Source organism: Sciurus vulgaris (genome assembly GCF_902686455.1).
Source record: "Sciurus vulgaris genome assembly, chromosome: 3".
Classification (NCBI taxonomy): Eukaryota; Metazoa; Chordata; class Mammalia; order Rodentia; family Sciuridae; genus Sciurus; species Sciurus vulgaris.
The window spans coordinates 22,470,091-22,484,699 of NC_136463.1; the positions used below are offsets into that span (position 1 = coordinate 22,470,091).

Sequence of the window (14,609 nt, forward strand, 5' to 3'; positions counted from 1 at the left end):
CGTTTGCTTCTCTGATCATTTTAATTATGTACATTCTGAACTCCTTTTCTGTCATTTCTTCTGCCATGCTGTCATTGGGTTTTATTGATGTAACATCTAGATTTGTTTGCAGCATTTTCTTTCCTTGTTTTCTCATATTGTTCAGGTATCAGTTGACCGCTGAGATATTGCAGATTTCCTCTATTGACTTACAATGTCCCTGAAGATTTCTATATATATCCCCCCTTAGCCTTCAGTAGGCTGAAGTCTTGGAGGAAGTTGATAATGCGGAGCTCCACAAGGAAGCTGCCTCTCTAGGAGTGGTGGCCTTCAGGAGGTGTATAATCCCTGCTAGTGGGCAGAGGTGCCTCCACTTGTTGACCAATGGTCATCCAAAGGGGACCTAGGCTGCGGGCTGAGGCAAGGCCTGTTTGGGCCTGAGTCTCTAGTTTTACAGTCCTTGTGGGGAAACCTCACCCGGCAGGGAAGACTCACCCGGTGGGGAGGTCTCGCTGGTCAGTACCCTCCTAGAGGTTCCCCTCAATTACAGCTACCGCCTGGGCTGGGCTGCCTTCCTCTGCAAAGTTCTCAGGGGCCCGGCCCTACCTCCTGGGCCTGGGAGCCTCACCCTTCGCAGATGAATCTCCTTAGGCTGCCCCTCCTCAGAGAATATGCCCTCAGGCCTGGAACCTTTGCTCCGCCCTAAGCCTGTCTCTGTGCGGCTCTTCCACCCAGAAGCCTCCTAGATCCTGGGACCCTGCTCTGCCCCTAATTGCCTGGCTATGCGGCCCCTCCTCTGAGCAGCCACCTGGGGCCCCGTACAATCTCTCTGAGTCCCAGAGACCCGCCACACGCCTCTTCCTCCAGACAGCTGCCCAGTATTCCGGTGCGGTCACTAGGAGTCCAAGAAACTCACTGCATGCCTCCACCTCCCACCAACCACCCGTAGCCCTGGGCAGTCAATCACTCCGAGTCGAAGTGACCCTCCCCGTTCCTCCTCCTCCTCCAGATAACCCCCCGAGTGTTCAGGAGTGGTCGCTCTGGGTGGCTCTGAATCCACGTGACCCGCTGCACGGGTCCTATGGGCAACCGCCCGGAGCTCTTGGTGCGGCCACTCAAGACCAAGCGACCCACCACGCTTCCTCTCCAGGCAGCCCCCCTGTGTTCAGGTGCTGTCCCTTTAAGTCCAAACAACTCACCACTCGCCTTCTCCTCTGAGCAGCCGCCTGGAGCGCCAATGCAGTCACTGCGAGTCCAAAGGACCCGCCGCGCTTCTCCTCCTCCTCCTCCTCCGAGCAGGCCCCGGGGTTCAGAAGTGGTCCGAGTCCAAACAGCCCGCCACGCAGCCTCTCCTCTGGCAACCGCCTGAAGCTCTGGTGTAGTCACCCCGAATCCAAGCGGCCGCGTTCCTCTTCCTCCTCCTCGTCCTCAGGGCAGGCCCCGGGGTTCAGAAGCGTTGTTCTGAGTCCAAACAGCTCGCCGCGGAGTTTCTCTTCTGGCAACCGCCTGTAGCTCTGGTGCAGTCACTCCGAATCCAAGTGGCCACGCTCCTCCTCCACCTCCTCAGGGCAGGCCCCGGTGTCCTGAGTCCACACAGCTCTCCTCGCCACTCCTCCCCTGGGCAGCCGCCGGATCCCCAGTGGTTGCTCCGAGTCCCAGCGCTGTGCCAAGCGGCCACCTTTTCGGCGCTCCTAGTTGTCCGAGTGCACTGCTCCAGCGGGGGGAGGGGCGTCTCACTGGCAGCTCTACTTCACAAAGTTTCCTGCGTTCCGGGACCACTGTCCCATCCGGGACGCCTCCCCAATGGGAGAGACTCACCCGGCTGCTTTGAGTTGGTCCCAAGTGTCTCAATATCTCCTCTTTTGAATCCTGAGTCCTGGAGCAACATGAAATGCAGCCACCCTCTAGGCCGCCATCTTGAAACCCACATGCATGTATTTTTAAAAGGCTGTGCCCTAACATCATGTAAGTGACACCTAAAAACAAAAATCCGTTTCCTTATTCTTTAAAGGATAGACTACCATGATGTGCCCAGGTTACTCACAGACACAACCAAATTTTTGGATGGGTCCTGCAAATGATGACTGAGTCCACCTCTTTCAGATTTCCTTGGTGCTTAATTATCAGGATTATTTTATCTCGGGGCATTCCAAAAAGACAGAGAAAACTATTTATTGGGAGAACATCACACTTCATGTACTTCTTCAAGTCATAGGAGAAGTGAAGGTTGCACAGAATTCCGGTAATTTGTGAGTGTGGTTCAAATAGTAATTATCTGCTGTATTTCAAGGGTAAAATGTGCCACGGAGTAGAGTTAGCGGTGTGTCCCCTGTTTAGAGTTCCCTCCTTCACGGTGCACGGTGCTGAACAGTGATTTCCCATTGTTTCTAATGCTCTTTGTTCCATCTCACCCATGGGAGTACAAGACTGATCCAAAGCAGTAAACAGGAATATCAGTTTTCCAGTCCACGTTCTTCAAACTTTATTGTTCCCCATTCAGGATATTTTCTCAATTATTGAGAGAGCATCCATTGAAATTTAGTAATTTTCGTGACATCTGCTCTTAATTGGAATCACTCCAATGCATGTAATAGGGATAATTTAACAAGGAGGGTCTCAATTTTGCTTCATATCAGGATAAACAAGGGACAGGACCAAGTTCCTCCCCAGAGGAATTCCATCAATGTTGCTGTTGGCAGGAGCCAAGCATTGGCAGTGTTTAATGTTCCCATGGGTAATCCAGCTGCAGCTAGGATCGAGAACCATTGTTTGTGGTAGTAATTGCCCAGATGGTGCACTATATCTAGTGTCTTCTTGCTTTTTAGCTATGGTGAAAAGGTTCTGTCAAACTCCCTAAATGTATGTGGAAACATCTCCCCAGTAATCAAAATTATTTTCATCTGTCTTTTTTCCCTCTACTTCTTTGGCACAGCAAATCCAGTGAAATCTCTCCCTACTCAGATTATAGAATTATTGAAATAATCATATACTCCCATCTTAAACACACATGCCTTAAAAATGAGATCACCAAAATCAGGTGATTGCTCAGCAAACTAACATGATGGGAATATTAAAAGGATCATATCTTTAAGAGTTACTTCATCCAAGGTAGAGGGGAGTGATAGAAGGGCAAGTGGTATGGGGGTAGGAAGGACAGTAGAGTGACACACACATTATTACCTCAGATACATACATGACTGCCTGACTGATGTGATCCTACAATATATATAATAAGAAAAATAAGGGATTAAACATCATTTATGCTTCAAATATTATGCTTTTACACTAAAATTTTGCTTTAAAATTTATGTTCTTACACTAAAATTATGCTTTAAAATTTATACTTTTACACTATCAAAATGTGTAAGTTAATTCTACTGACATGAACAACAAAATAGAACAAAAAAATTAAAGAATAAAATTAGTAAAGAACTTAAATAACACATAATGAAGACACTGAAGGATGCCATCATAGAGAGACCAAATAGTCTCTTAATAGTCTCTTCCTTCCTGTGTCTTGACCAACAGAGAAACAACCAATGGACTGGCAACATTCCTCATTTTTACAACACTAGTCAATGGCTTTTCACAATGGTATTCAGTGACCTTTGCATGTTGACTTCATCCTCACTATGAAAATGTGCCAGCTGATACTGATTATCCAGATATCTGTTTTCTTTTTTCACTCTGATTTCCTTTTGAATTTTGTTGGCTGCGCTGATTTTTTTTTCTTTCTTAGACCATAAACATATACGTTGAAATCAGATCAATACTCACAACAATGAAAAAGAGCATACATAGCATCTTCAGAGCCTCGAAATGCAGTGGAGACTGTAAGTGGCAGGATAGGGTTATATGGAAAACGAGGAACCTCAGTGCTTTAGAAGAATGGGAAATAGTGTGGTATATAAATATAATGCAATACTATTCAGCCATAAAAACGAATGAAATTATGGCATTTACAGATAATTGGTTGGAACAGGAGACTATCATGCTGAATGAAGTAAGTCAATACCAGAAAATAAAAAGCCCTAGAGTCTCTAAGATATGTGGATACTAACACACAATAAGAAGTGGCAGAAGTTCATAGGGTTAGAAATTCACTGGATTAATCAACGGAAAAAGAAGGGATGGGAGGGGGTACATAAAGGAAAGACAGTCCAATGAATCAGATGTAACGTCCCTATGCTCATATATGAGTGTATGACTAGTGTAAGTTCACACCATGTACTAACACAAGAATAGGAAGATACACTCCCTGTAGGGATAGCACATCAAAATACACTCTGCTATCACTTATACCAACCTAGATGCCCTTCAATTGATGAGTGGATAAGGAAACTGTGGTTTATATATACAATGGAATATTACTCAGCCATAAAGAATGATAAAATTATGGCATTTGCAGGCAAATGGATGAAATTGGAGTATATCATGCTAAGTGAGATAAGCCAATCTCAAAAAGCCAAAGAAGAATGATATCGCTAATAAGTGGAGGATGACACATAATGGGGGGAGGGAAGGGTTAGTGTTAGGGTTAGAGTTAGGGTTAGGGAGGGAGGCAAGTATGAAGGAAGGAAGCTCTGTATAGAAGGAAAAGAGGGGTGGGAGGGGTGGGGGGAAGGAAAGAAATAACAGAATGAATCAAACAACATTACTGTATGTAAATCTATGATTACACAAATGGTATGCCTTTATGCCATGTACAAACAGAGAAACATGTTTCCCATTTGTTTATAATAAAATAAAATTGAAAAATTTTAAAAAGAGCAAATAAAAAGTGTTCATTTTTAAAAATTTGAAAAGAAATAATTCAATATGTGAAAAGAGTCCCCAAATTTAGTTTTGAAAGATATGTTTTAGAGGAAAGAGTAACATCCAGCTTCACTCCATAGATTCCACCTGACAAAATACCTCAGTCTTTGGTAAAACATGGAGCAAGGACAGTAAGATTTAGACTCTGGAAAGGGAATTATGTCCTAATGACATGCCTGTTCTCTACATGGTCCATGATGCACATTTAAACTCCATTCCCCGGAAGACCCATAAAGAATGAGGCATCAGACAATAATTACTTGTTCCATTTTGTGTCCCCATAAAGTATAACGGGTGATAAAGTCAACCATTCCCAAGACAGACATGATGCCCTATGCACACTGACACTGTAGCCTACCAGGAAGAGGTAGAATGTCATGTGGCACCTCTCTTTGAGGAAGGAGAGCCTGAAAAACACTTCAGAAATGATCAAGGAACAGCTGACAATGAACGTACTCCCACTATGACAGGAAATCATGTTTTCCATGCACCTGGAAATGTCAACTCAAAATGAACGGGCCTAATTTGATAATAGTCCATTTACTAATATAATGACTAGGAAATGGTGTTACCTATGAAGACATCAGCCCCTTCTCAGGGTATAAAAGGGGATGTGGGACAGAGAGGCCTTCAAACTTTCCAAACGCACCTTCTTGGAAACATCCACAGAACCTCCAATCTCTGACACCATGTGCAACTCCTGTTGTGGATCCTGCTGCTCTGGCCAGGGCTGTGGCTGCTGCCAGCCCAGGTGCTGCCAGACAACATGCTGCAGGACCACCTGCTGCCGTCCGAGCTGCTGCTGCAGCCCCTGCTGTGGTGGTTGTGGTGGCTGTGGTGGCTCCAGTGGCTGTGGTGGGTGCGGTGGCTGTGGCTCCTGCTGCTGCCGCCCCATCTGCTGTAGGACCACCTGCTGCAGGACCACCTGCTGCCGCCCATGCTGTGGTGGTTGCGGTGGCTGTGGGGGCTCCAGTGGCTGTGGCGGATGCAGTGGCTGTGGTGGCTCTAGTGGCTGTGGTTCCTGCTGCTGTCGCCCCACCTGCTGCCAGACCACCTGCTGCAGGACCACCTGCTGTCGCCCCAGCTGCTGCTGTAGCCCCTGCTGTGGTGGGTGCGGTAGCTGTGGCTGCTCCAGTGGCTGTGGTGGGTGCAGTGGCTGTGGTGGCTCCAGTGGCTGTGGCTCCTGCTGCTGTCGCCCCACCTGCTGTCAGACCACCTGCTGCAGGACCACCTGCTGCCGCCCCAGCTGCTGCGGCTCCTGCTGATGACACCCAACCTGGATACAGTCTGAGTGCTGCCAGCCCCCGTGCTGGCACCCACACCAGGTGCTACATGTCCGGCTCCTCTAAGCCATCCTGCTGCATCACCAAAGGCTGCTACAATACCTGATGCAGAACCTGGTGCTGCCCCTCACCTCCTGTGTTTCCTGCTACTCCATTCACTTGTTTACAAGCCACCTGCTGCTCCTCAGTCTGCTCCAGAGGAACTACTGCTGAGATATCTGACCTGATCTCTCCTCTTCTTCTCCCACCAATATTCTCCATGGACTCCATGTATGAGCCCTTGACTGATGGAACAACTTGACACCATAATCCCAACTGATTCTTTGATAGAATGTGCCCCTAATTGTATTGCCTCACTTGCTCTATCTTGTAAAAATGTAAACAAGCTTGACATTTTTATATTTCCCTCTAATTTCACTTTACCCCTCTGGACTTTAATCTTCTCTAATGTGATGTCTCGTGTGGAGATAGACCCACATCTTCAATAAATTTGAATTTTCCTGGCATACGCACGTAATGGCATCGTGTCTCTATTTTTCCCTTTGTGTTATTGCCCTTCTCTGTCAATTTGTGGATAGATCATCTGTAAATCTTTAAATACCATTATAACTCAAAGATGATCTGGGAAGGAAACACTTGGACCTCAATGCGTGAGGACTTTTTCGAGATGAAGACTGAGCTCTGGGCATCAGTGTTAAAGGGTCCAGGAGCAGAGCTCAACACGTGAATGGGAGCCGGTGCAAACCTCCAGCTGAGTGTCCCCTGGGTGAACACTTCCAGTCCTCCATTGCATCTCATTGCACCAGTGGTGTTCTCTTCACTGTCTACGTCCTCTGTACTGTGCTGAATCAATTTCCAAATTCCCTACAGTGCTTCCTGTTATCACTTCCCCAACTACTACTTCTAAGTCTTTCTCTCTGGTATAATGTCCAGGGAACAGAGTCTGGGATCCCTGTCCTCCTATTCTCAGTGTTGGTATCCTTCAACGACTTATCTAACAACATGGATACATTCTATAATGTAAGGGTCAGCTACTAGTCTGACTGTCCATTGAACCAATAAATCTTCCAGGCAAATTGTTACTTCTAACCAACTTCCTCATAGTTTCCTTTAACATATGACTGCATATATCACTACATCACTGGACCTGAGGGACAGGGAACAATACCAGATGGGCAACTCTCATTCTTAATGGCATCCACCCTTGACTCTCTCAGTGATGGGTCTCAAGGCTGCCTGGCTGTTGAATGGAGATTGTCCTCCACTCTTTCCCAATAGTATCACTGTTACACTGGAGCTGGATTCTTCTAATCCAGTTGCCATATGCTATTGGTTAGATGGAAGTTGTCAAAGCTGAGGCAATTGCATAAACTCCTTTATTATTCCCTTCATATTAATGGAAGGAAATAACTGAGGCAACAAACTTACTTTACCAGGGTTTTTTCTTTTTCTTTCTTTTTTTTTTTTCACCATTTTGGAGGTTTGAGTCAAGATAAAGTGGTGAATTTCTATGGGACTTTCCTGTGGATGGCAAAGGCAAAACTGTGTCCTTAAGCAAACTGCACCCATCACCACCTGGAAAAAAAAAGACAGAAAGAGCAGGAGTCCCCCAGTCCCTTTGCAGAGCCTGCTTCCAGTGGCTTAATGACTTCCCAGGAAACCTCACCTTTTCAAGATCCACAGTATCTCACTCTGGGAGGCCATCCTTGACCATAAGCATAAGAGTCACGTGCCATGTTCATGCACAATAACTGAGAACACCAGGAAGTAGAAAATGGTGAGGCCTCCTACAGGCGATTTCTGATACTCCAGCATATTGACTCAAAGAATAAAAATTTAAAAAATTGTATACTGTCATTCAATTAATGTAAAATGCAAAGTCATGGACAACTAAACTGTACAGTTTAGAAATGTATATGTAGGTGAATAAGGTACAAATAGAAAAGATGATAAGAATACGGTAAGAATTAAGATACAGATTCTCCATGGTTGAGGAAGGGAATGGGGTCAGGAAACGACATACAGACCCCTTGATATTGCTGACTTTCTCTTCCTGGACTTGCGATTTGAGCATGTACATACTTGTCTGATAATCATGTACATATATATATATATATATATGTGTGTGTGTGTGTGTAGTATATAAAGTGTACGAATTATGTGATATCATAAAAGACCAAAATTATGAATTATTGGAGTTGAGGAAAGCAAAGAGGTACAAATCAAAGGATTCAACAATCTCTTAAATGAAATAATATCAGAATGTTTCCCAAACCTGAATAATGAAATGAAAAATCATATACAGGAGGCATATAGAACGCCAAATGCACAAAATTACAACAGGTCCACGCCACGGTACATCATTATGAAAATACCTAACATACGAAGTAATGTTAGGATTTTAAACGTGAGGAAAAAGTGTCAGATTACATATAAGGTGAAACCAATACAGATATCAGCAGATTGTTCAGCCCAGACTCTAAACACTAGAAGCAGCTGGAACAATAAATTTCAATCTCTGAAAGAACATGGATGCCAATCAAGAATCCTATGCCCAGCAAAATGAACCCTCCGATTTGATGATGAAATAAAATCTTTCCATGATAATCAAAAGTTAAAAGAATTTAAAAATAAAATGCCTGCACTACAGAACTTTCTCAGCAAAAATTTCATGAGGAGGAAGTGAAAAACAGCAATGCAAGTCAGCAAAGGGAGGAAAAGCCAATAGAAGGAGAAAACCAGTCAAGTTACAAAAAAAAGTAAGCCAAAATGACCACAAATAGAAATCATATCTCAATAATAACTCTGAATGTTAATGGCCTAACCTCATTAATCCAAAGACATAGACTGGGAGATTGCTTAAAAAGAAAGAGCCACCAATATGCTGCCCTCAAGAGACTCATCTCACACAAAAAGACATTCACAGACTAAAAGTGAAAGGATGGAGAAAAGCATACCCTGCACATGGACTCAGAAGAAAAGCAGGGGTCTCCAACCCTATATCAGATAAAGTGCATTTCAAACCTAAGTTAGTCAAAAGGGATAAAGAAGGATATTTCATATTGCTTCAGGCAACCACACACCAGGAAGTCATAATGATTTTAAATATTTATGCCCCAAACAATGGAGCATCTATGTAGATCAAACAAATCCTTCACAATTTCAAGAATCAATAGACCAGAACACAATAATACTCGGTGACTTTAACACACCACTCTCACCACTGGATAGATCATCCAAACAAAAACTGAACAAAGAAACTAGAGAATTCAATAATACAATCAATGACATAGTCTCATATAGAGTATATCATCCATATCATCCATGAGCGAGCAAGTACACTTTCTTCTCAGCAGCTCATGGATCTTACTCCAAAATAGACTATATGCTATGCCACCAAGCAGCCATTAGTAAATACAAAAACTACTACCTTATATTCTGTCAGAGCATAATGGACTGCAAATAGAAATCAGTGATAAAATAAAAAACAAATACTACTTCAACAGCTGGAGACTATATAATATGCTACTGAATGATGCAGTGATAACAGACATCAGGGAGAACATAAAAATATTCTGGCAGGTAAACCAGAAAAACGATAGAACACATCATAACCCCTGGGATACTCTGAAAGCAATACTAAGAGGAAAGTTCATTGCATTGAGTTCATACATTAAAAGAATAAAAAGTCAACAATTAAATGACCTAACTTACATCTCAAAGCCCTACAGAAAGAAGAACACATCAGCACCAAAAGTAGTCATTAAAATCATTAAAATCAGAACTGAAATTGCTGAAATTGAAACAAGAGAAAGTATTCAGAAAATTGACAAAAACCAAAAATTGGTTCTTTGAATAAGGAAACAACATTGATAAACCCTTAGCCACACTAATGAAAAGAAGAAGAGAGGAAATTTAAATTACTAGAATACATGATGGAAAAGGAAAGACCAAGACAGCCATCATTGAAATACATAACATAAATAGAAGCTCCTTTGTAAATCTCTACTGCAACAAAATAGAAAATATGAAAGACATGATGAATTCTAGAGACATATGATCCTCCAAAACAGAATCAGGAAGACAGACACATTTAAAGAGATCAATTTCAAGCCCAAAAGAGAAGAAGCTATCAAAAGTCTACAACCAAGCAAAGCCCAGGACCAGTAAAAGATATATATCGATATCTACATGTATTTGCAATAAATGGGATTTCCATAATAAAATATCTGGCATTTTTAAATTTTTTACCATTTTGTTATTACTGTTTTCTCTGTTACCTGGCGTATTATCTAGGAGTGCTTTACCACTGAGATAAAACTCAAGCTCTTCTCATTTTTGTTTTTATATAGGGCCTACCTAAGCTTCCAGGTTGACCGCACCATTGGGATTCTCTTGCCTCAGACTTCTCAGTGTATGGCATTACAGGCATGTGCCCTCAGCCCAATAAAAATGTTCTCTTAAGAAGTCAGGTGAATTGAAATACTCATTCAAATATATGAAAAACAATTTTAGATACGAAATGAATGAAGATATTTCAAGGAGAAATGGAAAGCCAATCGATGCTAGACCAACAATTTTATTGCTTTGAATACTGTTCTGCTTACATGTACCACTTCATATCAAATCTGATAATACTGCTCATTATATATACTGAAATATTTGAAACAACTCGATTTTCATTGTAAAGTAAATGGTTGGATTTAAAGTACAATAATATTCCTATCAACCTACGTGGTTACTGTAGGGGTCTCCAATCGGAGCGAGTTTATGGGTTGAATATTAACAGATAAGAGTTCTCCCAAGAACCCCTGTGTTTATGAAGAATTGTTCAAAGGTGAAATGATTGAATTGTGAGGACTATAACCTTAAGACTACATCCTAGTTTGAAAGGACTGAATGATAACTGCAGGCAGGTGGAGCATGGCTGGAGGTGGTGGGTCACTGGGGTGTGGGATCCTGGAAGGTACCTCTTCCCAGTGGCCCCTTCTCTCTCTCTGCTTCCTCGCTGGGATGAATGGAGCACAGCAAGGCATATTCACTATGCCCTTCTGCCATGGTGTTCTATTTGATTGGGACCCAATGCAAAGTAGTCTGTCCAGAATGAACTGAAACTCTGATAACATGAGCCAAAACAAAACTTTCCTCCATCAAGTAATTCTTACGTGCAATTTGCTCACTGTGGTGAAAGGCTGATGTGCACAATTCTCCTATCATTAATAACACAGTGTAATCCAAATACTTCTCCTATCCCATATAGCTGTGAACACAGTACATAGCATGCATGTATTTTTAAAAGGTTGTGCCCTAACATCATGTAAGTGACACCTAAAAACAAAAATCCATTTCCTTATTCTTTAAAGGATAGACTACCATGATGTGCCCAGGTTACTCACAGACACAACCAAATTTTTGGATGGATCTTGCAAATGACGACTGAGTCCACCTCTTTCAGATTTCCTTGGTGCTTAATTATCAGGATTATTTTATCTTGGGGCATTCCAAAAAGTCAGAGAAATCTATTTATTGGGAGAACATCACACTTCATGTACTTCTTCAAGTCATAGGAGAAGTGAAGTTTGCACAGAATTCTGGTAATTTGTGAGTGTGGTTCAAATAGTAATTATCTGCTGTATTTCACAGGTAAAATGTGCCACGGAGTAGAGTTAGCGGTGTGTCCCCTGTTTAGAGTGCCCTCCTTCACGGTGCACGGTGCTGAACAGTGATTTCCCATTGTTTCTAATGCTCTTTGTTCCATCTCACCCATGGGAGTACAAGACTGATCCAAAGTAGTAAACAGGAATATCAGTTTTCCAGTCCACGTTCTTCAAACTTTATTGTTCCCCATTCAGAATATTTTCTCAATTATTGAGAGAGCATCCATTGAAATTTAGTAATTTTCGTGACATCTCCTCTTAATTGGAATCACTCCAATGCATGTAATAGGGATAATTTAACAAGGAGGGTCTAAATTTTGATTCATATCAGGATAAACAAGGGACAGGACCAAGTTCCTCCCCAGAGGAATTCCATCAATGTTGCTGTTGGCAGGAGCCAAGCATTGGCAATGTTTAATGTTCCCATGGGGAATCCAGCTGCAGCTAGGATCGAGAACCATTGTTTGTGGTAGTAATTGCCCAGATGGTGCACTATATCTAGTGTCTTCTTGCTTTTTAGCTATGGTGAAAAGGTTCTGTCAAACTCCCTAAATGTATGTGGAAACATCTCCCCAGTAATCAAAATTATTTTCCTCGGTCTTTTTTCCCTCTACCTCTTTGGCACAGGAAATCCCGTGAAATCTCTCCCTACTCAGAATATAGAATTATTGAAATAATCATATACTCCCATCTTAACCACACATGCCTTAAAAATGAGATCACCAAAATCAGGTGATTGCTCAGCAAGCTAACATGATGGGAATATTAAAAGGATCATATCCTTAAGAGTTACTTCATCCAAGGTAGAGGGGAGTGATAGAAGTGGTATGGGGGTAGGAAGGACAGTAGAGTGACACACACATTATTACCTCATACATACATGACTGCCTGACTGATGTGATCCTACAATATATATAATAAGAAAAATAAGGGATTAAACATCATTTATGCTTGAAATATTATGGTTTTACACTAATATTTTGCTTTAAAATTTAAGTTCTTACACTAAAATTATGCTTTAAAATTTATACTTTTACACTATCAAAATGTGTAAGTTAATTCTGCTGTCATGAACAACAAAATAGAACAAAAAAATTAAAGAATAAAATTAGAAAAGAACATAAATAACACATAATGAAGACACTGAAGGATGCCATCATAGAGAGACCAAATAGTCTCTTCCTTCCTGTGTCTTGACCAACAGAGGAACAACCAATGGACTGGCAACATTCCTCATTTTTACAACACTAGTCAATGGCTTTTCACAATGGTATTCAGTGACCTTTGCATGTTGACTTCATCCTCACTATGAATATGTGCCAGCTGATACTGATTATCCAGATATCTCTTTTTCTATTTTCACTCTGATTTCCTTTTGCATTGTGTTGCATGGGTTGATTTTTTTTTTTCTTTCTTAGTCCATAAACATATACGGTGAAATCAGATCAATACTCACAACAATGAAAAAGAGCTTACATAGCATCCTCAGAGCCTTGAAATGCAGTTGAGACTATAAGTGGCAGGGGGGGTTATTTGGGAAACCAGGAACCTCAGTGCATTAGATGAATGGAAAAAAGTGTGGTATATAAATTTAATGAAATACTATTCAGTCATAAAAACGAATGAAATTATGGCATTTACAGATAATTGGTTGGAACAGGAGACTATCATGCTGAATGAAGTAAGTCAATACCAGAAAATAAAAAGCCCTAGAGTCTCTAAGATATGTGGATGCTAACACACAATAAGAAGTGGCAGAAGTTCATTGGGTTAGAAATTCACTGGATTAATCAACGGAAAAAGAAGGGATGGGAGGGGGGTACATAAAGGAAAGACAGTCCAATGAATCAGATGTAACGTTCCTATGCTCATATATAAGTGTATGACCAGTGTAAGTTCACACCATGTACTAACACAAGAATAGGAAGTTACACTCCCTGTAGGGATAGCACATCAAAATACACTCTACTATCACGTATGCCTAAAAAGAACAAATAAAAAGAGCATTCATTTTTAAAAATTTGAAAAGAAATAATTCAATATGTGAAAAGAGTCCCCAAATTTAGTTTTGAAACATTTATTTTAGAGGAAAGAGTAACATCCAGCTTCACTCCATAGATTCCACCTGACAAAATACCTTAGTCTTTGGTAAAACATGGAGCATGGACATTAAGACTTAGACTCTGGAAAGGGAATTATGTCCTAATGACATGCCTGTTCTCTACATGGTCCATGATGCACATTTAAACTCCATTCCCCAGAAGACCCATAAAGAATGAGGCATCAGACAATAATTAGTTGTTCCATTTTGTGTCCCCATAAAGAAAAACAGGCTGATAAAGTCAACCTTTCCCAAGACAAACATGATGTCCTATGCACAATGACACTGTAGCCCACCAGGAAGAGGTAGAATGTCATGTGGCACCTCGCTTTGAGGAAGGAGATCCTGAAAAACACTTCAGAAATGATCAAGGAAGAGCTGACAATGAACGCACTCCCACTATGAAAGGAAATCATGTTTTCCATGCACCTGGAAAAGTCAACTCAAAATGAATGGGCCTAATTTGATAATAGTGCATTTACTAATATAATGACTAGGAAAGGTGTTACCTATGAACACATAAGACCCTTCTCAGGGTATAAATGGGATGTGGGACAGAGAGGCATTCAAACCTTCCAAACACACCTTATTGGAAACATCCCCAGAACCTCCATCCTCTGACACCATGTGCAACTCCTGTTGTGGATCCTGCTGCTCTGGCCAGGGCTGTGGCTGCTGCCAGCCCAGGTGCTGCCAGACAACGTGCTGCAGGACCACCTGCTGCCGTCCGAGCTGCTGCTGCAGCCCCTGCTGTGGTGGTTGTGGTGGCTGTGG

General features: G+C 42.0%; 2 protein-coding genes across 9 annotated transcripts in view; both read left to right on the plus strand.

Annotated features, from left to right (window-relative positions):
* Positions 1–14,609, plus strand: part of LOC306657133 (uncharacterized protein) — a gene marked incomplete at both ends in the record, with an annotated part of 516,259 nt that overhangs the window by 410,015 nt on the left and 91,635 nt on the right. The window lies entirely within an intron of this gene.
* Positions 5,484–6,059, plus strand: LOC306657136 (uncharacterized protein; the record flags this gene model as incomplete). The annotated part of the gene is made up of 1 exon (XM_079132881.1): positions 5,484–6,059. One exon carries the CDS (start codon positions 5,484–5,486, stop codon positions 6,057–6,059), a length of 576 nt encoding a protein of 191 aa, XP_078989007.1.